At 37.1% G+C, this 25,749-nt stretch overlaps 7 protein-coding genes and 1 long non-coding RNA gene across 8 annotated transcripts in view; 1 reads left to right on the plus strand and 7 right to left on the minus strand.

Annotated features, from left to right (window-relative positions):
* Nucleotides 1-1,516, minus strand: part of LOC104743181 (cation/H(+) antiporter 6A-like) — a 3,771-nt gene extending 2,255 nt beyond the window's left edge. Inside the window, exons 1-2 of the mRNA XM_019235425.1 lie at nt 1,238-1,516; nt 118-1,137 (exon numbers count right to left, since the gene is read on the minus strand). Of these exons, the coding sequence (XP_019090970.1) occupies nt 118-1,137; nt 1,238-1,516 (1,299 nt within the window). The remainder of the gene's footprint in view (nt 1-117; nt 1,138-1,237) is intronic.
* Nucleotides 2,600-5,351, minus strand: LOC104743182 (cation/H(+) antiporter 5-like). The gene is made up of 4 exons (XM_010464295.1): nt 5,058-5,351; nt 3,950-4,969; nt 3,163-3,822; nt 2,600-3,067 (listed from the first exon to the last, which is right to left on the minus strand). The coding sequence occupies exons 1-4, from the start codon at nt 5,349-5,351 to the stop codon at nt 2,600-2,602; spliced, it is 2,442 nt and encodes an 813-aa protein (XP_010462597.1).
* On the minus strand, nt 5,868-6,742 carry LOC104739399 (uncharacterized protein At1g08160-like). The gene has a single exon (XM_010459745.2). It carries the CDS (start codon nt 6,672-6,674, stop codon nt 6,009-6,011), a length of 666 nt encoding a protein of 221 aa, XP_010458047.1. The 5' UTR covers nt 6,675-6,742; the 3' UTR covers nt 5,868-6,008.
* Nucleotides 9,188-9,856, minus strand: LOC104739400. The gene is made up of 2 exons (XR_759976.2): nt 9,600-9,856; nt 9,188-9,507 (listed from the first exon to the last, which is right to left on the minus strand). It is a non-coding gene; the product is annotated as an uncharacterized LOC104739400 (long non-coding RNA).
* On the minus strand, nt 11,402-12,144 carry LOC104739401 (histone H2B.2-like). The gene has a single exon (XM_010459746.2). The coding sequence runs from the start codon at nt 12,118-12,120 to the stop codon at nt 11,500-11,502; it is 621 nt and encodes a 206-aa protein (XP_010458048.1). The 5' UTR covers nt 12,121-12,144; the 3' UTR covers nt 11,402-11,499.
* Nucleotides 13,076-13,743, minus strand: LOC104739402 (cyclin-dependent protein kinase inhibitor SMR2). Its single transcript, XM_010459747.2, has one exon. It carries the CDS (start codon nt 13,573-13,575, stop codon nt 13,225-13,227), a length of 351 nt encoding a protein of 116 aa, XP_010458049.1. The 5' UTR covers nt 13,576-13,743; the 3' UTR covers nt 13,076-13,224.
* On the plus strand, nt 16,683-22,635 carry LOC104739403 (vacuolar protein sorting-associated protein 41 homolog). The gene is made up of 19 exons (XM_010459748.2): nt 16,683-17,144; nt 17,413-17,685; nt 17,765-17,944; nt 18,059-18,316; nt 18,410-18,542; nt 18,631-18,721; nt 18,818-18,920; nt 19,069-19,172; nt 19,248-19,341; nt 19,751-19,906; nt 19,986-20,048; nt 20,156-20,221; nt 20,605-20,805; nt 20,894-20,971; nt 21,063-21,182; nt 21,317-21,397; nt 21,506-21,591; nt 21,761-21,842; nt 21,934-22,635. Exons 1-19 carry the CDS (start codon nt 16,884-16,886, stop codon nt 22,387-22,389), a joined length of 2,886 nt encoding a protein of 961 aa, XP_010458050.1. The 5' UTR covers nt 16,683-16,883; the 3' UTR covers nt 22,390-22,635.
* LOC104739404 (UDP-D-apiose/UDP-D-xylose synthase 2) lies at nt 23,029-25,749 on the minus strand (the record flags this gene model as incomplete). The annotated part of the gene is given in 9 exon segments (XM_010459750.1): nt 23,029-23,529; nt 23,617-23,752; nt 23,836-23,928; nt 24,014-24,115; nt 24,202-24,335; nt 24,420-24,534; nt 24,904-25,011; nt 25,127-25,219; nt 25,462-25,749. Coding segments are annotated over 9 exon segments (1,170 nt in total). The 3' UTR covers nt 23,029-23,416.

Raw genomic sequence — 25,749 nt, forward strand, 5'->3', positions numbered from 1 at the left:
TAGGATTGTGAAAACCTCTGGCCTTATTTGCTGTGAAAGATGTTCCATGTTAGTATGACAAGTCAATAAACTATTTAGTATTCCTATTTATATATATATAGAGTTAGCTGAACACACCTTTATTTCAACTGCGAACGCGTAATAGGCGAGCTCGAAGATACCCTTATTATTGAAAACAAAGGCTAAAGCAAAAGAGTCTCTTAAGGGCATTTTGAAAGAATACGCAGCTATGGTAGAAGCAATGAATTTTGTGGAATTCACCAAAAGAATAAAGGAAATGACCTCATAAACTTGACCCTTCATACGTACGAAACTTCTACACTCTTTGAGCAACCATAAGAGATCTAATTGCATCGTGGTTAATGATCCAAAGAGTGGCAAGATAGCTCCAAGATTAAAGCTCTCAAACTTTTGAACCAAAGTAGTACCTAGAGGATCGCCATTCGGAACAGTCAAGCCTAAAACAAACGATCCCGCGGGTCCAAAAAGATGAAGAAGCTTGATAAAATAATGGAACGAGGCAAAAGCAAGCGCCAAAATCCAGTATATGTAGACATCCTTGACCGGCCTCCCTTCTGGAGTCTGCTTGATCACCCAATACATAGACGGCCTCACAACATAAATCATAAGCGCCACAAAGGTGCAGAAACCTATGGTTTGCATGACGCCACGGTATCCTTCATAGTAGATTGCATTAAAAAATGTTAGAACAAAAGCCAACATGTCCGTCACCATAGCCCCAGAGAGCGCTATCCTCCCAAACTCTGAGTGTTTGATCTTGAGGTCTTTTAGGAGTGTGTCGACGCTCGTGAATGCGGATATGCTTTGCAAGAATAAGATCAACCTGTATTCCGTTCTTAACAAGCTTGCGATCCCTCTTCGTTCTCTCCATCTAAAGACGAAGCTGCCACAAATCACCGGTACAATCATTGTGGTTAACCCGAGCACAGCAGATTTTTTCCCCATCCTAAATGGCATCCCGGCATCCATGGTCACACCTTTGAGGAACCAATATAAAAGGAACCCGAAAGCCCCTAGGGTCTCGGCGACTTTAGGTCGTTTATCATCAGGGAAAAAAATGTTATGGAGCCAAGACTTGTTGCTTAAGTGACAAGTTTGACCTAAGATTACCCCTGCCTTCAACAACAAGACATTACCATAATATAGAAATTTGCGTCGTGATGATTAAAATATATTAAAAACGAGGGTGTGGAGGATGGATATTAAGAAAACTCACGATCATCATGTAGGCCAATCTTGGAAATCGAAGACCGATTTTGTTGCATGAGAAGTCGAGGAGCCGCCAAATAAGAAAGGTAGAAAACATTAGGATCTCAAGATTCGGGAGGGGATACTCCCAGAAGCTCATCCCTGTTGGGTCGTAACTAGTCACTTCCCATATTCCGTGCGAGTTTACTATGTAAGGGTGTGTCTCGCAGAAACGAGACGTCTTATTGTCTTCCTTGTAGCCTCTCTGTGACACATCCCAATAATTCCGGTCCAAATCTAAACTCATTTTAGAGGAAATTAAATTCAAAAGTTAACGAAGAGAAGCTTTGTGATCAAGATCTGAAGCTTCTCTTCGTTTGTCGAGGAGATAGAAAACTAGGAAGAGTTTAAAACCAACACAGAAAATTAATACTAGGAAGGGTTTGTTATAAATTTTGACTAACGTTGAATGACCAGCAAACAACAGATACGCATCTCCAAGTGCACAGTTATTATTTAGCTCTTTCTGTTTGTTTTTCTTTTCTTTTTATAGCTAGAGAAAGCCTGTATTATTCACAATCTTCTAATTCCTTGTCAACATTAGCACACGTATGATTGTGAATACAGCTAATCAACATTAATACAGTACAATATAAGTATATTAGGGAATTTTGCACGTTAACATTTGTGTTGTCTTTTCAAAGTTTTGGTTAAATGGGCATTTAATTGATTAATTCGAACAACTAAGCATGCAAATTAAACCAAATCATAAAGCAAAGAATAATGGATATTAAAGAGACAAGTAATTACTAATCAAGGCTAGGCCGGTAAGATTAGTAACCATGTATGTAATCAAGATCAAGATATAATATTAATCTCTTAGTCAATTTCTCCAAATTTATATATGTGGGTTCGGTGCTTCAACCCAATGTAAAGCATAATCATATGATTAAGATTCTTCCAAGTGATTAGGCATTAGATTTAGTACTCGTATTTGTGGTCTTAGAGCTATAAAGAAATACGAGCATGTGTATATCACCTATAATTAAACTATTTTTTCTAACAAAATTCCCATTGCTTGGTATATATATATATATCATTTCCAAGGATCAAGTGGATATTGTAAGCCTATATATACTGGTTTGCTTTGTGATTTTTTTTTTTTTTTTTTTTNTGAATCGTTTCTCTTTATAATTGTATAGCAAAAATGAGGTTAAAACTTGTAAAGTCCAAATTTGATTTGATTGTAGTGAAATCTCTGGGGATAAAAAGTGAATGAAACTCTCACATTAAAAGTTTTGGGCTACAAATGTGTCTCGTGTGAGAAGTGTATTTCTATTTTGATATAATATACATGAATAAAAAGAATGAGACGCCAATGTAAGTAATATCATCTACAAGCTACATTCTGTTGTTGTTGCACCACCAACACCGAAGCTCTGCGGGGAAAATCTTCAGATATCAACAAATCACCGATCACGCCTAACTCATGAAACTCCGTCCACTCAGTCAGGGCACTCGTCACGTCGGTCCCTATTCCGGCGCTTCTCCCCACCACAAATAAATCAAAAGAATTAGCAATCGAGAGAAGGAGTGTTGATGTGTCGGAACCGTCCTTAACTGTCTCCTCCACAAATTCCACAAAACTACATTGTGCTCCAGCAGTTGTGTTATTGTTCCTTAGTACCTCCTTAACCTCTGCCGTGTCCAGCATCTGATCCCATCCTGTAGTCATCCCAGCCATTGTCTCTGGGACTAGTTTCAACACTGTTAGGCTCACATTTTGATTCCTCATCATCTGCCTCCCCAATGCCAAGGCTTCTCTATCGTCCTTCCCGCCCACAAAAATTGCGCACACCTGGTTTTAGACACATCCCTCATCACATGTAAACACAAATTTGAAGCGCACAGAAATTAGCGTTTGAAACAACCAAAACTGATCAGTATGTGTACCTTAAAAGAGGGATTGCTCTTTTGCGAAGATATAAGGTTTTGGCGATGGACAAAGATCCCCACGGAGCAAGGTGCTTGTCTCAAGATATTGATGTTAGTGTTCCTACGCATCACATCGTCAGAGACAACCGTTGTCTGGTCAAGGGACCATATTCTGTGGAAAGGGAGCATGATGAAAGAAGCTTGCTTGTCGAGAGCGAGTGAGTAAATCTCTTGGTGCATGTACTTTGGGTTTGAAACGGATGTGAAAAGCTCCAGCGATACTGATTTCCAGTAATGTTTGAAGCTATCAAAGGCGATTAAGACGTTGTTTGAATAAGACCGGCTTCCGGGTTCAGCCGTTTGCATTTGGTGGGAGATGAAGAGTGGATTGTCCAAACCCACAAGCTTCACGAGGTGAAGCACGTAGCAAGTGATTGAGGAGTCTTCTAAAGGAAAAGATTTTTCTAGGAGGTTGATCATCCCCGCTATGTGGCCTGCTTTGTGAATGCACAGTAGAAACCTCAGCTCTGATCCATGCTTCAAGGTCATTAGATTCCGCTTCTGGAAAGAAATGAATCGTTTTGACGAATCATATAGATAATGTATCGTCACTGGTAATATCGTAGAGCTTATTAGAATCATCAGAGCCATTGTCGTGAAGGACTTCGCTTGAAGAGCCTGTAAGTTATTAAACACAAAAAGAATGTTATAAAACAAGAAAAAGTAAACACACACACACAAATTACAGTTTAGAGTTGGAGAACAGGATTGTCTTGAAAATAAAGATCAAAAGATTAGTACTCACTCTGGCTTCAACAGAATACATAAAATAACACAGCTCCACAATTCCTTTATTGCTGAGGATGAGTGCCATAACGAAAGAGTCGGTTAGAGGCATTTTGGCTAGCAATGGAGGAATCGTTGTGAAGATAATCTTGGCAACGGAGACAACGACGATGATGGTCAAGGCTTCGTACAGCTGACCATCAAAATGCCGTAGCTGACCGATCTGGTTAACTAACCAAGGTCCATCGATTTGCAGCATTGGGAAGAACAAGAAAAGTGGCAAAAGTATTCCACTGTTAAAGCTTTCAAATTTTTGTACCAATGTAGACCCTAAAGGAGGACCGTGAGGCACACACAAACCCAAAATGAAGGGTCCAACTGCTGGAAACATGCGAAGCCTCTTTAAAAAATAGAAACTACCGAAGGCCAAAATCATGATGATGTAGATGAAGCATTCCTTCACGGGTCTCTCTTCCGGTGTCCGTCTGATCACCCAAAACATGGCAGGTCTCACAACACAAATCATGACTATGACATATCCGACAAGTCCTACGCCTTGCATGGAAGAAACCCTCCAGTCCGACCACGCCACAAGGGCAACTAGATTAACACCAAAACCCGTTACATCCGCCACCATAGCCGTCGAAAGCACAATCCTGCCGAACTCTGAGTGGTTGATCTGGAGATCTCTTATTAGCCTTGAGATACCCGTGAACGCTGAGATGGACTGCATGAATAGAATTGTCCTGTATTCAACTCCTGTCAAGTATTTCCCCCCTGTCTCTCTTAGCTTACCAAACACCATGTTAGCCACGAAAATGGGGAAAAGAACTGTGACCATTCCTGTTACTACCACTTTTGAACCTGTTTTCTTAACCATCCCAACATCCATCTTAACACCTTCGAGGAACCAATAAAGGACAAAAGCGAAGCCACCAATCGTATCAGGGACTTTTGGCCTAAGATCATCCGGAAAAAATATTTGTTTGACCGTCCAGTCATCCGGCAAAAGACTTGTTTGGCTCAAAGCTGCCCCGGCCTTTTAACATTTTCAATAAATTTCCCATCAATCAAAGCCAAAACAAAAAAAAATAAAAATATTCAAACAAAAGAACAAAATCTCTTACAAGCATCATGGAGGTGAACTTTGGCACCGGGAGACGTAACTTCTTTAGCAAGAAATAGAAAAGTTGCCATAAACAGAGTACTGAAACGATTACGGCCTCGGTAACGGGAAGACTGTATTCCCAGAACGTCAACCCTTTTGAATGTAATAGTCGCATCTCCCACATGCCACCAGAGCTCACAACATGAGGTAGTTGTTCGCAGAACAAGGTCCCGTCTTCACTTATGCCATATCCACGATATGAGAACTCGGCCCAGTAGGATGCGTTATAAAATGTATCCATTTCTTCTTCCATCCCGGATGGCTCGATTAGTCTATTTCTTCTTTGGAGAAGAAGAAATCAACTGGGAAGGGATTTACAGTTTCCAGAAAAAAATACAAACACACAGAAATCTTCATGTCACTTTTGTCTTTATTAAAAGGAATTGACGCGCTGAGTAGGCACTGCTAAAAATAGCTGTTAATCTCTGTCTCTCTACATGTATATTTTTTTTTTGTTAACTGTCTGTTTATCTGGTGGCTAGTTTATGTTTGTTTTACCTCTCTGCTTAATTAGGAACCTCCATCAAATAGTTTATGTTGGTTATATCAAATTTTTGTTAGAGAACCCCGACATATCCGGGCAACGTACTAGTTTTGCATGTAATCTCAGGTTTTCACATCAAATAATTGTAGGTTTTCAATAAAGTTACAAATATTATTGAATCAATATAAAAACCATATTTCAACAAATTGAATATACTTACGGAACAATTAAAAAAAATGTAGAGCAATTTAACCCAAAAAAAAAAAAGAATAATTAATTATGAAAAGACAATGGGAATGACTGGCAGACAAAAACAAAACCAAAGAAGAAACTTTAAAAGAAAAAAAACACACACACACAATCAATCAAGGGCACATAGCAAATTTGCACACCAATGGAACCAATGCAAGATGATAATAGTTCAAACTAAAGACGAGTTCGGCATAACACTCTCTGGAATCCATCCAAGGAGCTGGCCGTAACGTTGATCATAATCGGCGTACACACAGCCTTCAACGTACGTCTCCTCGACCTGAATATCCACGTCTTGTAGCTCACTCTAGCAGTTATATACACTTCCATTTCGATCGTCCCTTTCGTTTTCTCAGCCCTCAAGTCCTTGGCATTGAACTTAGACAGTGCCACGTTATGCGACACAAGCTGCGTCTCGATCCTCGTCTCGTTCTTAGAACGTTGCTTGAAAGGAGAGATCTCTTTGTGAGCAACCGACTGGTTATGGTGAGCCGTGGAGATATGCATGGAGTGGTATCTTACGGAGACATGTTTCTCCGGGTTGTATGATTTGATCACATAGCTGAATTTGGCGTTAATGTGATCGTCTTTGTTTCCTATAGCAAAATCTTGGACCGACGCGGCTTCTACCGTGTAGATGAGTCGCTTTGGCCTGAGGGTGAGGTATGTGATCAATATAGCGAGACCCACAAGGAGTCCTAAGAGGACGAGGGCGACGATGATGCATAGGACAGGGTTCATACGCCTGCCCGGAAGCGCTTGTGGTCGAGGTTGCGATTGCGTTAGCGATTGTGGTTGCGTTCGCCGAGGAGGTTGGTGAGCTTGGTTTGGAGGAACCATTGTCAGAGAAGATTTTTACGTACTTGTAGTTAATTGTTGGAGAAAGGATAGAGAGAGCAAAAGGATTAATTTGATTGCTTTGCTTATGGTTCGATACTTATATAAATATATAAAGGGAGTAAATACGGACAGTTAGATTCTTTGCCTTTGTATAAGGATTAGTCCCGAAACTATTGATTGAATACTCTTAATTCTTTAGCATTGCTTGTGAATAAATCAAGAAATCTCGGAAGCTGGAAGATTCCTACTTTATTTTATTTTATTTTTCTTCTTGGTTTAATTCTTTGCTTCTTGTTGCAACGTTATATCACTAGAACTTTAGATATTTATAAGTTATAACTATCAATAATAGTTTAGCTGTAAATTTGGTCGTATATATATGTATGTATATCTAAACATCAACGATCTCATTCACATATAAATGTTAAAATTTTCATTAACACTCACATAAATAATAAAGAAAGAAACTAGATTAGGGTCTGTGCTAGAGCACAGGTTTAAATTCTTTTTATTTATATTGTAATTTTTATATAAAATATAACTTATGTAATTATTTTTTAAAGTTGTAGTGAATAAAACATTATGCAATAAAATTATGCTAAATATGATGAACCCGTTGCTAGAGCACATATTGAAATTTCATTTTTTTATTTTGTAATTTTTATTTAAATCACCATATATGTGATTGTTTTAGTTGTTTAAAAAATTGTTTTTTTATGAAACACTATGCCATTAAATCATATGTTGAATATGACCTATGGAAAAAAACGTATATTTTGTATTGATTTTGACCCGCCGTACATCACGAATTAAGTTATTTGATAATGTTTGTTAATTTTCTTTGAATTGTTTACTGTTTAAAATTATATATTGTATTTTGATTGTTAATTCTATGACTTAACCCACAGTATACCGCAAAATTAACTTTTTGTTACAATATTAATTTAATCAACTTAATTAGATATATCGATTAATTTAATATTTATATTATTAACAAAATAATGAAATGATATTTTACCCGTGGAGCAGCAAATTAATGAAATTTCAAATTTATATTAGTATATATTCAAACACATCATATCATATAACCCCTCTTGTAATATTTTAACTTGTAGTACCCCATGAATTGTAATGTACTAATGTGTATAAACATAATAATCATCATTATAAGTATGATAAAATTAAAAGACATGAACCGAAAGATGATACCTTATCAAAAGGTAACGATAGATTATTGATCTGTTTATTTTGTAGTATAATTGGAAATCACTCTTAATCTGCGGAAGAATAATTATTTTTTTAGATTTGTTTGCCTATGGTTAATTAAATATTTTTTAGAGATTTTATCTTATTCTTTCTAATAGCCTGTTTTAGAGGATTTTAAATCGAGATTAACTAATTGTTATAACTCATATAACCTATATAAACTATCAAATAATCAAATAATTAATTTTATAATCTATATTATATAATCTACAAAAGAAAGTTGTGTACTTCCATTTTATTATATAGGGGATTCTATGTAATTGGTTTTAACTTAGTTATCAAGAAAATCAACATTCTGGTCTTCACATGTTTACCCAAAAAAAAAAAAATTAACATTCTGATTCACATGTAAGTATTTTACAGTTTCAGTAATAGAGAATAATTGATTTGAGATGAAAGCCTAAAAGTATTTTTGAAGAGAGATATATTCCAATTTACAGTACTTTAACTAATATTGTTAATCTGGTACGATTAATTATGCTACTTTGCTTTGTCGAAAGCCTTTGTAACTTTTCCTTTCCAAAGATGTGTTAACGGAAAAAGATGGTCAGAAAAAAAAAACTATTGCGGGGAAAATAAGAAAAAAATCTCGAACGACTTTTTCTGAAATAATCCCCTGCATTTTGTTTGGCCAATTGTAACGTTATCTGCAGAAATAAATTCACATCCATATATATCAAAAATTCAAAATAAGACATATGAAACGACAGCCCCGTTCACTTGAATGTGCCCAACCATAAGGTCCATAAACACTCAAGCTGAATCAGAGTCTCCCCTCTTTTAACTTCAGCTCCTAAGCCTTTCTTTCCGTTAGACTTCTGTCTCATATGTTACTACGATAATAATTTTAACGCCTGACAACCACATGTGCAGCGAATGCTCCGAATAGGTCTTGTTCTTCGTATGCTCCGCCGGTTCAACTGTCGGGAAAAAAAAAATTGTCGGTTCATGACTTTGGGCTTAAGGGGAGTGATTTAATATATTTGGGCCCAGGCCCAGTGGACATCTGTTTCGTCGTCGACTCGCCGGGGAATTTCAGAACAGAGCAACGTGGAGGCTTCTTTCTTATTGTAACTTTTTTTTTCTCTTTTCTAAATTTTGTTCATGTAACAAGAAACACGGTCGATCAGATCAAAACCTATTCATAGTGCATCGTCTTTTGTTGTTATTTTCACCTTCAATCAAGTGTGCGCTCGATCGATCGATCGAGTTAAAAAGTTGTTTTCTTTTCAGCAGAAAGCGAAATATGTGTTGCTCAGCTCTCGTCAAACAAAAACACGTTGGTGCGAAGTATGTGTTCCATTAAACCGATATAACAAGAAGAATTACTACAAATAGATAAATCAACAGTAAAAAAAAATTTAAAATCAAGAGAAACATTGCCAAAGGTTCCGAAGTTGCCCGGTCAGAGAGAAAGATACATAATGTTCAAGTCTTGTCCATTGCGGTTGCCGTTAACCATACGTTTTCAAGTTGGTCAAAATCTCGATCTCTCTTCTCGTCCCAACATGTTCACCAACTCTTCTTACTATACCGTATAGCTAGTAGCTATGGGTGATCCCTTAAACTGGTTCAGGACAAGATCAGAAGAATAAGCATAGTTATTAGAAGAATAGAGGCAAAGAGAAAAATGATAATAATCATCATTAAACGACTAACCAGCTGAAGACCTTCGTCTTGAGATATTGGCCCTTCTTTGCTCTTATTGTTAGCCATATGCTTCCGGGTAATAGATGCCGATCATAAGTTGTGGAAGATACAGGAAGAGGGTTTTATAGAAAATGCATGTGACTAGAGTAGTGAAACTTGAGAAAAAGTTATTGCGAAGTGATGATACTTGCTTTTTGTACTATAAAGTATGCTTTTGTAATTAGTATAATCAACTCAAAGAGAAAAAAATACAGTTGAAGTGGGATCTATTTTTCTTTTTGACGTTTTTCTTTTGTGATATATTTCAACAAATGGAATCACTAGCGGAATATTCCTTTTGGTGTTGCTTATGCACAAATTGATATTGTTTTCTAAACACTACATGTTTGCAGTCTATTTAGTTGGTTTGTGTATATGCCGTATACAAGCTATAGACAAACACACACATACACGTTCTCACGTGTATATGTATAGTTCGTGGTGGAGACTGAAGGAGGAGAAAGGATCTTCCAAGGGATATGCGGCGACCAACTTCAATGCTCAGCATGCAATGACTCCTTTTACTTTTACCTTTTTCCATTCCCATTAACTTTTCCCTTTTTCTGCATCACTTGTCAATAGCTCTGTTTCAACAAACGCACACATGATCCCATAATGTTAGCCTGTTAGGTATATCTTACTCTAGTGGATTTCACACATTTTGACACATTAATCTATCATTTGGAAAAGCAACCAATTTATGCCCGAACTATTACAGTATGTTACGAACGTAGTGACATGTACATATTTTTCAAGCTTATATTTTTTCCATTACCTAACAAAAAGATGGCTGTACCAAAAAAAGAGAGCTAAAACATACACTAATCCAACAGATTTTGTTAAATCATGAACAGATCAGTCAGCTATCACGTCAATGTCCACTGTTATGCTAGTTATCGTGTCAAAACTTTTTACAAGAAAAATGTTTAATATCTGTATGTAAATGGTATCATTCCACTGATTTTAAAATATATACTTACTAGGAATTCTGTTTTTTTTTGTTTGTTGTCAAATTGTCGTTCTTATTTGATTTGTACTAGAAAAACTACATGAAAGCAAAACAAATCAGGATTCAAATTATCAAGTACGTAGATCTCTTTTTTTGACGACAACAAATATTTTTCAGAACGGAGAACATGAGAACTAAATGATAACATTACTAAAGAAACCATACTGTACAAGTTAACTTTGGAAAAAAAATTAAAAGAAAAAGATACAACGATTAGAGAATCAAAACTAACGTTTCCTAAGAAGCATGATACCGCGGATCCAATGAGAATCAAAACTAACGTATCAGCATATAATTCCCAAGAAGCATGATAACCGCGGATCCAATGAGAATCGCATTTATAGGCCAGAAAAAGCAACCAATTTATGCCCGAACTATTACATTATGTTACGAACGTAGTGACATGTACATATTTTTCAAGCTTATATTTTTTCCATTACCTAACAAAAAGATGGCTGTACCAAAAAAAAGAGAGCTAAAACATACACTAATCCAACAGATTTGGTTAAATCATGAACAGATCAGTCAGCTATCACGTCAATGTCCACTGTTATGTTAGTTATCGTGTCAAAACTTTTTACAAGAAAAATGTTAAATATCTGTATGTAAATGGTATCATTCCACTGATTTTAAAATATATACTTTAGGAATTGTCGTTCTTATTTGTACAGGAAAAACTACATGAAAGCCAAACAAATCAGGATTCAAGTTATCAAGTACGTAGATCTCTTTTTGACGACAACAAATATTTTTCAGAACGGAGAACATGAGAACTAGATGATCACATTACTAAAGAAACCATACTCTACAAGTTAGCGTTGGAAAAAAACATTAAAAGAAAAAGATACAACGATTGGAGAATCAAAACCAACGTTTCCTACTATCATAAGCAACATAGTTATTAATAGCTTTAGAGCCTTCAGCGACGGCATGGCGGCTAAGCTCACCAGGCAGAACCAGCCTAACCGCTGATTCGATCTCCCTTGACGACAAGGTCCTCCGCTTAGTATAATCGCCTAACCTCGCCGCCTCCTGCGCTATCCTTTCGAACATATCTCCCATGAACATGTTCACCACCGTCATGGCCTTCGACGTTATCCCTAACTCAGGATGCACCTGCTTCAACACCTTATACACATATCTCCTATACTCATCACCCGCCAAATCATCTCTCTTCTTCTTCTTCTTCTTCTTCTCCTCGACCTTATTAGCCTTCTTCTTCACGGTGCCTTCACTCGTGGATGCGGGAGTTTCCGGCGGCTGAGGTGACCGTTCAACTGGAACCTCCACCGGAATCTCAACCGTAGTAACGTTTTCTCCGACGGGAATGGAGAAAGTGAGATCTTGCGTCTCTTGATCGTTCTCTGTGATCTCTGTGGTCACATTAGGATCTTCTCCTTCCGTGACAGTAACTTTGACTGTCTCCTCCACTACTTTCTTCTTCTTCGTCACGGAAACCACCTTTGGTTTTCTCGGTGCCATTTTTCTACGTTAGTAAAACCGTAAATGTTGTTGAGATATAAGAGGCGCTTTGATATGCGGTAACAGTAATTCTTCGATTGACATGTGGTGAAACGTGTCATTCAGATACCTTATCGTTGGTGATTAACTGCCCTACTACGTGGTGTTTCCGTGTTTGTGAAAAATTGAAATAAAGTAAAACAAAACAATCTATCCAGTGGTCCACAATATGCTGTGACCCAAACGGGTCGAAACTAAACAGGCCGAAACCTGTAATTGGGCTAAAATGATCAGATTTAAACGGGCCGAATCTAAACGGGTCTTAAAAACCTGTACCGGTAAGTACAGTATATTTTTTAGATGTGACTAAAGAACACCACGATCACCCGTTCAACATCACCAGTTTAAAACCCAATTTACGTCCCCAAAAACAGCGTTATAATTTCTTTCAAACTATTATTGTTTTCAAAGTATTATTTTCACAGTTTAATCATGAATTAAATTTCAGCGTTAATTCTATTTCAAAAATTGCAAAATCAAAATTAAATTTGTTTGTTTGAGAACCATGGTGAAGAGGACCGCGAGAGCCTTAGGAACCTTTCTTTTTCCTTTTAGCCTTTCAAAGTATTATTTTCACAGTTTTTTTACACAAAAAAAAAAGTATTATTTTCACAGTTTAATCATGAATTAAATTTCAGGGTTAATTCTATTTCAAAAATTGCAAATTTTAAACATGGTTTGATTGATTATTTGTTCGCCAGAAAGCTGATTTTCCTATATATATCTTTTTCGTTTTCTATTTATAATTTTCTTTCTTTATCATGGTCCGTGGAAGCAAGTAATTAATTATCATTATGATCTAATCTTTAGTTTAATTATGTTGTGCTCGATGTCTGAATTATTTCATTGTCCAAAAAAAAAAAATAGAAACAAAAATCCATACCATCTTTTGAGAGAGGAGGATCAAATTGTTAAAGACAAAAGAAGATCGATATATACAAAAATCATGTAACACGAATTCGGACTAAAAGATTATTATAGGTATATAATAAAGCGATCGAAAATTCATGTGTAAAGGTAAAGAAACGAGAGTACTATATATATCTACAGAATCAGAGTTTTGATTCAGGCACTATTACTCCTCCGTTTCTTACGGACATGGTTTGGTTCGTGAACAAATAAAGTCTCTACCTCTTGGCTTCCGACGTCGGTGGCTTCGAAGAACCGAAGATCTTTGGACAATCTTTTCTTCTTTTTCAGACAAACCTCACGCGGTCGCTTTCTTGGCGGTGGAGGACATGTTTCCACTTCGGGAATCTTGTGATCACTTGACGTTGGTGTACACAGAGATTCCAACAGCTCTTCTTTCTTCGATGTCTCTTGATGATGATCTTCTTCTTCTTCTTGTTCTTCTTGGTTTCTGGGTTTCTCCTCTACCGTCTTTTCTTCTTCTAGGGGTTCGAGAACCTTAGACATGGTCACATGGATGTGAAAGTTTCGTGGGGTTTTTTACCTTCCAAAGGAAAGAATATTAATTCGAAAGTGAGTATTGGAATCTAGAAAGTGATAGGGGCAGAGAGAGAAAGAGAGAGAGAGATTAAAGAGTTTGTATTTTGCGATAATGTCCATGCTGTATTAATCTTGAATGAATATTCGGATATTCAACACTCTTTTTTGGTTTTGGGAAATTTAGTAATAAGTGAAACTTTTCAACTGCCCCTTGTGTCCAAAAAACCCAAAAGAACTGCAGGAGTCAATTAGTTAGTTAGATTTATAATTTATTTATGTGTTTTGCGTTCATTTATTTGTATACAGATTTGGTTAACCATGAAAGAATTAGCATTAATTATCTACTACTAAAAAAATGTAATTTAATGGAGAAGCTTATCCCAAAATATGTCTCGTGTGTCACATCATTCTTCGATTGAATGTCTAAATACGTACAAATGGTTGGCAACTTGGCATAGGATACCATTTTACCACTTAAAAATAAATATAAATAATATTTTCGTTTTTCATAATTGATGTCCACTTTCCTACTCGCCGCTTGGAATTATTCGCTACTTCTCAGCCTATCGTATTAACCAATCACATACGGCCATGTCATCCTCCACTTTGATTTGTTTTGAAGATTTTAGTTGCTCGTAGACAATTAGACATAGTTTACTAAAGATAGAGGTCTTTCTGATGAACAAATACAAGTAGATGATCACTGTGCGTCTGTGCGTACAACACATTGGTTATGACACTAAAAAGCCATTAATTATTTAACGAATTAAACAGTAATTACGATAGTTTTGATTTTGAGTATCAGCATATAATTCCCACGAAGCATGATTACCGCGGATCCAATGAGAATCGCATTTATAGGCCAAGAAAGAATGTACAGTCATGGCCCCTACATCTCCCTGATGACCAATAACAACATAAAAAGGACTATATTATTTCTCTTATAAAGCTTGGTCTACGACGATCTCGAAGGAATCTAATGACATATGCATCATCAGAAGAGTCTTCATGACTTCATCTGTTAAATGAAAAACAAGATTTTGTTTCGACCATATTCTTCCATATATAGTTTTCAGATACGTATCAACTTCGAAAGTACTGTCTTGCACTAGCGACCAAAATCTTTACATGAGTACTGAGATGAGGTGTAAGAGAAACTCTGAAACACACTTTTAAAATCTGAACCATGTTATAATTAGTTTAGTACTACTAATTAATATGGACAGTTGTTTCGAAATTGATTGCCAACATAAACTAGTCAGTACTGATTTATGTCGATGCAGACACTAAATCAACATCAACACATATACTATACACTTCATCAATTGGGGACAAACTCAAAATATATATGTTTGGGTTGATTGGTCAAGTAATTTGTAGAACATAAATTTCAAAGTAAATTAAAATGTAATATAATTCCGTCACAAAGAAAACATCATTTAGCCATGACACTACTAGCAAACAGTGAGAAATTAAAAGAACATGGTCATATTTACGAATACAATTGTCTACTCTAAAGAGGAAAAAAAAAGACAACAAGGATATATATAAAACCTATACATAGAGTCAATTTAAAAGGACTTTACAAATATTCCTTGAATTTTCAGGCTAAAGTGTAAACTAAAACATAATAGAAAGATAGATTCCAAATCACCAAAAAAACATGCATGTGTTGCGGGAAGATGGAGTCTGTTGGGGCAGGAATTGGCCCACATACCGACTAAAACTAAGAACAAACCGAGTAATTTTGGAATCTGATTAAATCGAGAAATCTTGGGTAAGACCTGTTAAATGGGCTTGTGGGCAAAAGTCCATAGTCGTCACCAAGTTGACCTCCCACCCTAAAGCTTCCAAACGCATAAAAAGAAAATATACAAGATAGAGTTAGGAGAAGATTTAGTCCTAAATTTAAAGAAGTGTTATTTACCTTAAAAGATTTCAATTCTTTTTCTATTCAAGCCTGTAATATATAAGGTATTAAGAGAGATTGTTAATTGAATTTGTAGAACATAAATTTCAAAGTAAATTAAAATGTAATATAATTCCGTCACAAAGAAAACATCATTTAGCCATGACACTACTAGCAAACAATGAGAAATTAAAAGAACATGGTCATATTTATGAATACAATTGTCTACGCTAAAGAGGAAAAAAAAAAGACAACAAGGATATATATAAAACCTATACATAGAGTCAATTTAAAAGGACTTTACAAATATTCCTTGAATTTTCAGGCTAAAGTGTAAACTAAAACATAATAGAAAGATAGATTCCAAATCACCAAAAATACGTGCATGTGTTGCGGGAAGATGGAGTTTGTTGGGGCAGGAATTGGCCCACATACCGACTAAAACTAAGAACAAACCAAGTAATTTTGGAATTTGATTAAATCGAGAAATTTTGGGTAAAGCCTGTTAGATGGGCTTGTGGACAAAAGTCCATAGACGTCACCAAGTTGACCTCCCACTCTAAAGCTTTCAAACGCATAAAAAGAAAATATAAGTTAGGAGAAGTTTTAGTCCTAAATTTAAGCAAGTGTTATTTACCTAAAAAGATTTCAATTCTTTTTCTATTCAAGCCTGGAATATATAAGGTATTAAGAGAGATTGTTAATTGAATTTGTTTATCCCCTTAAACAAATTATTGTGTGAAGAGTTGATATTTGTTTTGGTTCTTGAGATTCTTCACTTTATCAATTAGAACCATAAGAGTCGTGGTATGTATCTCTGTCGCAAAGCAAAAGAATCTAATAGTATTTCTCTAATTAGATCGTGTGTAGTAGGCAAAGGCAAAAAAGCTTTCAAGTTCTACGATTAGGACTACTAGTGCTTTTGCTTCTTTATGTTTCCAAACAACCTTTAAAGAAAACTCTGAACAAGTTTCAACATTCTCGAGTTTCTTCATTGTTGCTGCTGCTACTTGCTACGACTACACCACGTCCACGTCTCCATCTTTAAGAGATTTTTTTAAAATAAAAGTAACTAGTCTCGCACACGTGGCACCTTATTCTTTGTCGCCTTCCAAATCATTAATTAAAAACTTTTCATTTATTTTTATGTTCTTCTGTCATCTCCAATAATTTAATTTTGTTTAATTCTAATTTTTACCGATACCAAAACCTGAATCAAATTTTTATGAAGGATACAGAGGAAGAAGAAGGCAGATCTGTATTTTTTTTTGTTCTTCTGTTGAAGTCTGATTTGATCTGATCGGAGGTATTGTGGAGGGAGAGATATATATATATATATATTACTAGCAATTTCCCAGGTGGTATAATGGCTTCGGTTCCGCCTGAAAACGGCGTGGACGGTGATGACGAAAGAGAGGAGGATGAGGAGGAAGAAGAGGAAGAAGAAGCAGAAGAAAACGGAGATGAGGCTGAGGAGGAGCCACGCCTCAAGTATCAGCGGATGGGTGGCAACGTACCTTCTTTGCTTTCTAATGACGCTGCTTCCTGCATCGCTGTTGCCGCCAGGATGATCGCTCTTGGTACTCACGACGGCACCGTACATATCCTCGATTTCCTCGGCAATCAGGCGAGTTCTCTTTTTTTTGTTATTTTCCAGTTGATTTGGTTTGAGTTGATTTTTGTGGGAATTTCGAACAATTTGAGGAGTTTGCGTGTCAATTTCAACATTTGAGGAGTTTTAGTAATATTCGTATGATGAGCTGAGGTTGATAGATGATGGCTACGTGCATTTCGTTAGGTTATCTTGGTTGGTGGTGGAACAGTTTTGTTAGTTTTGCTTTAGCTAATATATAGTTTTGGGTCAGAGTTTAATTTTTCCTTTTGCTTTTGTTCAGGTTAAAGAATTTCGTTCCCACACTGCTCCGGTTAATGACCTCAACTTTGACAATGAGGGAGAGTACATCGGAAGCTGTTCAGACGATGGTTCTGTCGTTATAAACAGTCTTTTCACTGATGATGAGAAGGTGAAATTTGATTATCATCGTCCCATGAAGGCCATTTCCTTGGACCCTGATTACACTAAAAACCAGTTAAAGAGGTTTGTAGCTGGTGGTTTGGCTGGTAACTTGTATATGAAATCCAAGAGCTGGTTCGGTTCTACAGACCAGGTTTGTGGGAATGTTGGGTATATTACGTTTTGTAATACAACTTATTCATTGTGAATTTGATAAGAGGCTGACTCTGTAGGTGCTGCATTCTGGGGAAGGTCCAATCCATTCTGTGAAATGGAGAGGAAGTCTTATTGCCTGGGCTAATGATGCTGGTGTTAAGGTTTATGATACAGCCAAAAAGCAGCGTGTTACTTTTATTGAAAAACCGCGGGGAAGCCCCAGGCCTGAGGCTTTGCTTCCCCACTTGGTTTGGCAGGTTAGTCTGGATAACTCATCTGATCTGTTTACTTCTTTAGATTCACCCGACTAAATCCATATGTAACAGCATTGATTTGAAGGGGAGTTTTTTTTTTTTTTTAATTGTTTACAGGATGATACTATCCTTGTGATTGGTTGGGGAACATCAGTTAAAATTGCTTCAATTAAATCAGACCAGCAAAAACCTGGAACTTATAGGCAGATTCAGATGTCTAGTCTAAACCAAGTTGATATCGTTGCTTCTTTCCAAACCAGCTATTATATTTCAGGGATTGCTCCCTTTGGTGATTCTCTTGTTATTCTTGCTTATATACCCGTTGAAGGAGATGGTGAGAAGAAATTTAGCACCACCACTACTGTATCGCGTCAGGTACTCTCTTCGTGGTGATTTTGGTGTTATAAATAGGGACATATTTTGGCATTCCTTTTGGGAAGTTGGTGAGTCTGATTCTTAGTAATGCAGGGAAATGCCCAGAGACCTGAAGTACGCATTGTATCATGGAACAATGATGAACTTACAATGGATGCTCTTCCTGTACACGGCTTTGAGCATTACAAGGCGAAAGACTATTCCCTTGCTCATGCTCCTTTCCCAGGTCAGAATTTCGTTTGAAAGTAGTTTGTTTTCTTGGGGAAGGAAAGCCTACGTTTGAATACTTACTCGGAATATTGATGCGAGTGTAGGTAGTAGCTATGCTGGGGGACAGTGGGCAGCTGGTGATGAACCAATATACTATATTGTTTCTCCGAAGGATGTTGTGATTGCCAAACCCAGGTAGATATTTTTGGTCAGTGTTTCTTTTGTCCATGTTATTCCAAAGCTTTGTAGATGAACCTTGCGGTCACTAACTTATGATTTTTTTCTTGTTAGGGATGCTGAAGATCACATTAACTGGCTGTTGCAACATGGATTCCACGAGAAAGCCCTTGCAGCTGTTGAGGCTGGTGAAGGGCGAACCGAACTTGTTGATAAGGTACTTTTTCTAAAATATTTAGTGATTAAACCGTTTATTTGTCTTGCATTATGGTTCATACTCTTGCTCTCCACTTTTCCCAGCTTGTAAGTTCTCTTTTCTTTCTTGTGTTGGCAACTTTTAATTCTAACACAAGCGATTTATCTAGGTGGGAGCTGGGTATCTTGATCATCTGATTGTCGAAAGAAAATATGCTGAAGCAGCATCTTTATGTCCCAAATTGTTAAGAGGATCTGCTTCAGCCTGGGAGAGGTTTGAACAGATTATTATCTCTTTTCCGCTAAGTGTTTATTTTTGGTTGTTGTAAAATCGTGTTTCTCTTTTCAGGTGGGTTTTCCATTTTGCTCAACTACGCCAGCTACCTGTTCTTGTTCCATATATGCCTACGGATAACCCAAGGCTTAAGGATACAGTGTATGAGGTTTGTATATATCAACAAATTTGTACAGAGAGAACTTTTTTCGTCTTATCCCTTTGCAATTGTCTATATCCCTCTATCCATGTGATATAGTAAAAAACCAATAGAAGAAAATAGGATAGTTTTATCAAGAAAAACCCAAGGGATACATGATGCCCCATAAGAGTGTTTGTTTGCATATCATAACAGTGTGGTTTCCTTCAAATGAAAACAGGCCCTTGAGTTTTTTTAACAAATTTATGTAAATGGTAGGCGCAAAACCAAATGCAAAAAAAGAAACAGAAACAAAAACTGTCTGCTTTGGCGTTTGCGTTACCCTATACAAATATATTAGTCAAATAAATTTCACTTGTAAAAGCAAACTTGTGTGAGGCATAAGATTTATTTTGAAGTTTATTTTTTGATGATGCAGGTTGCTCTAGTTGCACTGGCAACCAACCCTTCATACCACAAGGAGCTTTTGTCAGCTGTTAAATCGTGGCCACGTTCAGTATATTCTGCTTTGACTGTTATCTCGGCAATAGAGCCTCAGCTGAACACATCTTCAATGACCGATGCCCTCAAAGAGGTCAGCATCGTCTGTCATGTTAAGCTGATGTTTATTAACATTTACGAGTTTAGGGTTGTTTTATTATTTCATGTAACAGGCGCTGGCAGAGCTGTATGTAATTGATGGACAGTATCAGAAGGCCTTCTTGCTATATGCTGATGTACGTGTGTACTAAGAAAGTATCTGTAAAAGTATTTACCCCTGATCTTGTTCAGGCCTTCTTCCGTCGCTAGTCAGCTAAAATTTCCTTTTCCTTTTTTTTCTCAGCTTCTCAAACCAGAAGTGTTTGATTTCATTGAGAAATACAGCTTGCATGAGGCAATTCGTGGAAAGGTATACAAGGGAATTTTCCCTCAGTTTAAGACTTTTGACACTATGTGTAGGCTTTTCCTTCAGGATCGAAATTTCCTCATCACCCTTAATGTTTGCAGCTTAGGGGTTCATGAATTAATCAGATTTGAATCTTTCCCTTTCTGGATTCTGTGATCCTGAATATTTTTCTTAGATAATAGGTACATGAAAGTGAACCTACTGTGTAATACCTAATTCAAACAAAGATGAGTCCCATAGCATATGGTTTCCAAGTTTGTGGTTGTGGGATGGTGTAATGAGTAGATCTAGGGGATTCAGGCATATCTACTGCTATTATGTCGTCGAACTTTCATAATTGTGTTACACAGACCGGTGAACTTTATTTGCCTTATCTACTTGTGTAGGTGGTCCAGTTAATGTTGCTTGATTGCAAGCGTGCCACTGTCTTATTTATCCAAAATAGGGATTTGATTCCTCCATCTGAAGTTGTTCAACAACTTCTGAAAGCTAGCAAAAAATGTGATTCAAGATATTACCTGTACTTATATCTGCATGCATTATTTGAAGTCAGTCATGATACTGGGAGGGATTTTCATGATATGCAGGTATGCGTAGTTAACTCAAAATATAGAATGATTTTCCTTTTTCTTTCTCTTTTACTTAAATATTTTCTGAAAATTGTACATGCTGCAGGTAGAACTATATGCAGAATACGATACTAAGATGCTGCTTCCATTCCTACGTAGCAGTCAACATTACAAGTTAGAAAAGGTAGTCAACATTAACATTACAAGCTAGACAGCTTACCGAACTATCTCTGGGTTATGTCATTGTGAACTTTTTATCTATTGCAACATCTCAGGCATATGAACTTTGTGTCAAGAAAGATTTTTTGAGAGAGCAAGTATTTGTCCTGGGGAGGATGGGAAATGCAAAACAAGCTCTTGCAGTCATCATAAATAAACTGGGGGATATAGAAGAGGTTATTTTCTAAATACTCTGTGTTTAGTACGTAGCTGTCTTCTTTCCTCAATTCTTGTACTCTCTAATTGGTGTCTTTCTGACTGATTATATATAAAACAAGCTATGGTATTAAATATGATCGATCTTCTGCAGGCTGTGGAATTTGTGTCCATGCAGCACGATGATGATCTATGGGAAGAGCTGATTAAACAATGTCTAAACAAGCCCGAGATGGTAAAAAGTGTATAAGCGAATCAAATCGCTACATATACTGGCTTTGATTCTAGGAATCCTTGTAGTATTGTTTCTCTAATCCTCTGTTTCTTGCCACTAATAAATTAGGTGGGCTTGTTGTTGGAGCACACGGTTGGCAACCTCGATCCTCTTTACATTGTAAATATGGTCCCAAATGGCTTGGAAATACCTCGGTTAGTTTTAACGGTTACTCTAATATTTGAGTTTGTTTAATCACATGTTCTTTCTGATGGGCTTTCGTTTACCCAAAGCTATGTGCGCACACAAAGCACTGGCAAAAGCATATGATTTCTGATCACTTTTTGCGAAAATAATGTTCTCCTCATTGTTTCTTCTGATCAGATTAAGGGATCGATTGGTCAAAATTGTAACAGATTACAGAACTGAAACATCTCTGAGACACGGTTGCAATGATATTCTCAAGGTACAAATTTAGTGTCACCAATGTTCCTCTAATCATATATATCTGGAACAGAGGCCAGGGAATTTGACGTGTGGGGGTTGTTGTTATACAGACGGATATTGTTAATCTTCTGGTGAAGTGCTTCAACGAGGCTAGGCGCGGGGTCTGCCTAAGCAACGAAGAAGACGATTCCCGTGCGAAGAGAGAAGACAATAATCGCTCATTCTCTCAGAGAACGGTAGTAGATAAATCTTTGAGCATAAAGATGACAGAGGTAAAGTCGAGGACAAGGGGGGATACACGGTGTTGTATGTGCTTCGACCCAGTCTCGATAAGAGGGGACACCGTGGTGGTCTTCTTCTGCTGCCATGCTTACCACATGACATGCCTCATGGATGCTGCATTCAGCAGCAGCAATAACAAGACAACCAAAGGTTCGTCTGGGTATGAATACAGCTACGGTGTGGATGAAGAGGAAGAAGATGAAGATGATGATGGAGACAGACCTGGGCGGTCGCGTTTACGGTGCATATTATGCACTACTGCCGCCGCTGAGTCCGCTCGGTAGGTACCCCTTTTGTGCATGTGTTTGTGAAGTATTTTTCGTGTGCTTTCAAATTTTTACTTTTCTAAAGAAGAAAATGTTCATTGTTTGTTCTGTAGTCTAAATTATAGCAAAGAAAAAGAGAAAGGCGAGAGATAAGAAAACATATGATATGTATGCCAGAATTTGTGCCTTTGTATTATTTCCTGATGAGTGACAAAGTGTTACGATTGAACTGACTGAGTTTTTACAGAAAGGCCAAGTTTGTTTCTTCTCTTTCTCTTTACGTTTCGTCTCTAAATTATGTTATTTCCAAGATAAAGCTCGTTTAGTCCATACTGGCAATGTACTTTTCAGTTTTGATTTTTTTTTGTTTACTCTTGTTCGTCGTTTCGCTGAGTGATATACATATGTATGTATCTGTTCAGATCAATCTTTGACCATGTCATCTTGTTATTGTTTTGGTCGGCGATTTCTGGTTCTTTTAATGCTACGATTTACTATATGTAAACACTTTTTTTTTTTGGACATATGTAGATTGTGAAACCAATTTTTTTAATAGTTTGATAGGCATTTCCATTTAAGGTACTGACAAATACAGAAACAAAGCGTGGATAAGCATAGATACACGCAACTACAGAAACAAAGCGTGGTACTGACAAATACAGAAACAAAGCGTGGATAGGCATTTCCATTTAAGGTACTGACAAATACAGAAACAAAGCATGGGTTGTCCACAGCAACACAAGCAAAAGCCAAACTCGCTCATTCCAACCAGACAAATACAGAAACAAAGCGTGGACAACCCATTCCCTTTTTAGTTACTGAGAAATACAAGATATAAAAAAGCTTCAACAACGAATTTAAAAACATAAACAGTAATACTATATAACAACGAAAACGTAAACTAGAATGAAACACAGTGATATATCATTTGCTTAGAATGGCCTAAAATAAGGGAAGAAAAGGTTTCGGTTGGGTGAATTAAAAAAAAAAAAAATGGAATAGTAGACACCATATGATTTCGAAGTGTTCATAGGAGAGATGACTTCTAAGATGCGACTGGTTTTGAAGTGGCCTTCTTAATGGCTTCTGCATAGGTTGTGTGCTGGTAAGTTAAGGTTGACTCAAGTAAGTCCCAAAGTGACGTCTTCGGGTTCCATCCTAAATATTTGTCCACACCAAGTATTAGTTAGAAAACAATTGGTTATGTTAAAAGAGACAAAGCAAACAGGATAAAGAGGAAATTACCAAGTTGACGGTTGATGATAGTCATGTCTGGGATCCTCTTGTCACTGTCGTCATAACCTTCTCCATAAAATTCTTTGGAGCTCACGTCTATCGTTGGACTCTCGATAGCTGTTTCTCCACTCACTTTTGCGTAGACCTGTCATTTTGCAACATTTGAGTGTGCCGCTATAGTATATTGAAAATCAATTAAGAGACTTCTCCGTGACCAATTTTTCTCACCTCAGTCATCATTTCAGCAAGTTGTCTTACTGTCACTTCATTGTCTGGGTTGCCTACATTGAAGATATGCCCATTGGCTCTCTCTGGGTTTTCCTGTTAAAATTCCCGCAAGCAAATTCAGATTGCAACTTCTTTGGTAGCACTACAACTAACGAAATCGGCAATGAATGAAACTCACAATCATTAAAAGGACAGCTTCAATAGCATCTTTGATGTAGATGAAGGTTCTCTGTGATTCTCCACCATCCACAAGCTTGAGAGGCTCCCTTCGTAGAAGATTCTGAAAATACCCCAAAGTGTTTTATCAAAAAAAAAGGTGCAACCACAAAAATTACTCTGGTTATTGGAATGAGTCTGTATACTTACGTTACTGAAGCACGCTAGGACCCGAGGGACACCCTCGCTAGGACCATCAATGCCGGGGATGAAATCCATCCTAGGTCCAATCCAGTTAAACGGTCTTACAATGGTGAACTCGAGTCCGTTCTCAGCACCCTCAGCTGAAACCACAAACAAGTAATGTGAGAATGGTTTTGTGTCTAGATAAAACTAATTTGCTTATCATGTAAAACAAAACTGCATACCGTAGACAAGTCTCTCAATCAACTGCTTTGCACAAGCATATGACCACCTCTGCTTCTCAATAGAACCAAATATGCAAGGGGATACATCTTCTCTGAGTACATAAAATTCAGGATCCTGTAGAAAAGGAGCATCATTTGTGAGAATTGAATAAATAACAGATACAAAGACAAAAGCAGTAAAAAAACACCAGATACTAACTAACTTTTACTTAAACATAAGAAAGCTAAGCAAAAAGAAATATACAACTATGTAATTGCAATAAAAACTACATTTTCTCGAACATATGTTAAGTGGATAGTGATAGGCTAAGAACAAGTTTACTTTAATTTCTCTATCACAGAAAACGATGTCTTAACAACAATAGAATATATGAATTCCTGTATCCATCTTAAGCGAGTGCGCCAATGTACAAAAAAAATAAACACAGTTTCCTGATCCAGTAGACAATGACATGATCAGAGTGGGTAGAAGAAAAAGCCTGACCTGACGAAGAGGATGATCCTTGGGAAGAAAGCTTCCTATAGTTTTTCCATAAACTTCACAAGTGGAAAAGTGAATCAGACGCTTGTTGTTCTCTGAGCAGTACTTAACCTACATGCCGAAAACCAATGATCACTCAAATAATGTCACAACTAATATTCCTCAAACTTACAAAATTGCTCCACTAAACCAGAAAAAGAAAGACAAGGAATAGAATAAACAATACCACCGGGAGAGCATCGATGAAATTGCTGTAGATAGTGTCAAGAGGACGGGTATTGTAATCAGCTGGAGTACAGATCGCAGCCAGATTAATCGTCTGCGAAGCAAAACAACAGAGAGATTAAAGAAGACACATTCACAATTCAAAACTCAATTACACATAACAGATCAGATCTGAGCCTGTAATCATCAAAATCAGCGAAACGCACTAACAATAACTTGGAAAATTCCCAACAGATTTCTAAATAAATATACATCATAGCTTGCTAAAGAAGAGCTTCACATTCACATGCACATACATTAAAACTGAGAGAATAGAAGAAGAAGAAGAAACAATACCAGATCTGCCATCTTGATGAGTCCTTCGAGTCTAGAATCATGCTTAATGTTGATACGATGAAACTGGATCCGGCCAGCCCATTGAACGGTATCAGGCTCAAGCAAGTGTTTGATCTTATCATTGTAAACATCAAGCGCAAGCACGTTGTGAGGAGTCTCCGTCATAAGCTTCTCGCAGAGATGAGAGCCGATGAAACCTCCAGCGCCGATCATGCATATCGTAATCGGCTTAATCGGCCTACCGTCCAGATCCAATCTACCTGCTCCGTTCGCCATAATTTTTTTTTT

The sequence above is a fragment of the Camelina sativa genome, chromosome 14 (assembly GCF_000633955.1).
Source record: "Camelina sativa cultivar DH55 chromosome 14, Cs, whole genome shotgun sequence".
NCBI lineage: Eukaryota > Viridiplantae > Streptophyta > Magnoliopsida > Brassicales > Brassicaceae > Camelina > Camelina sativa.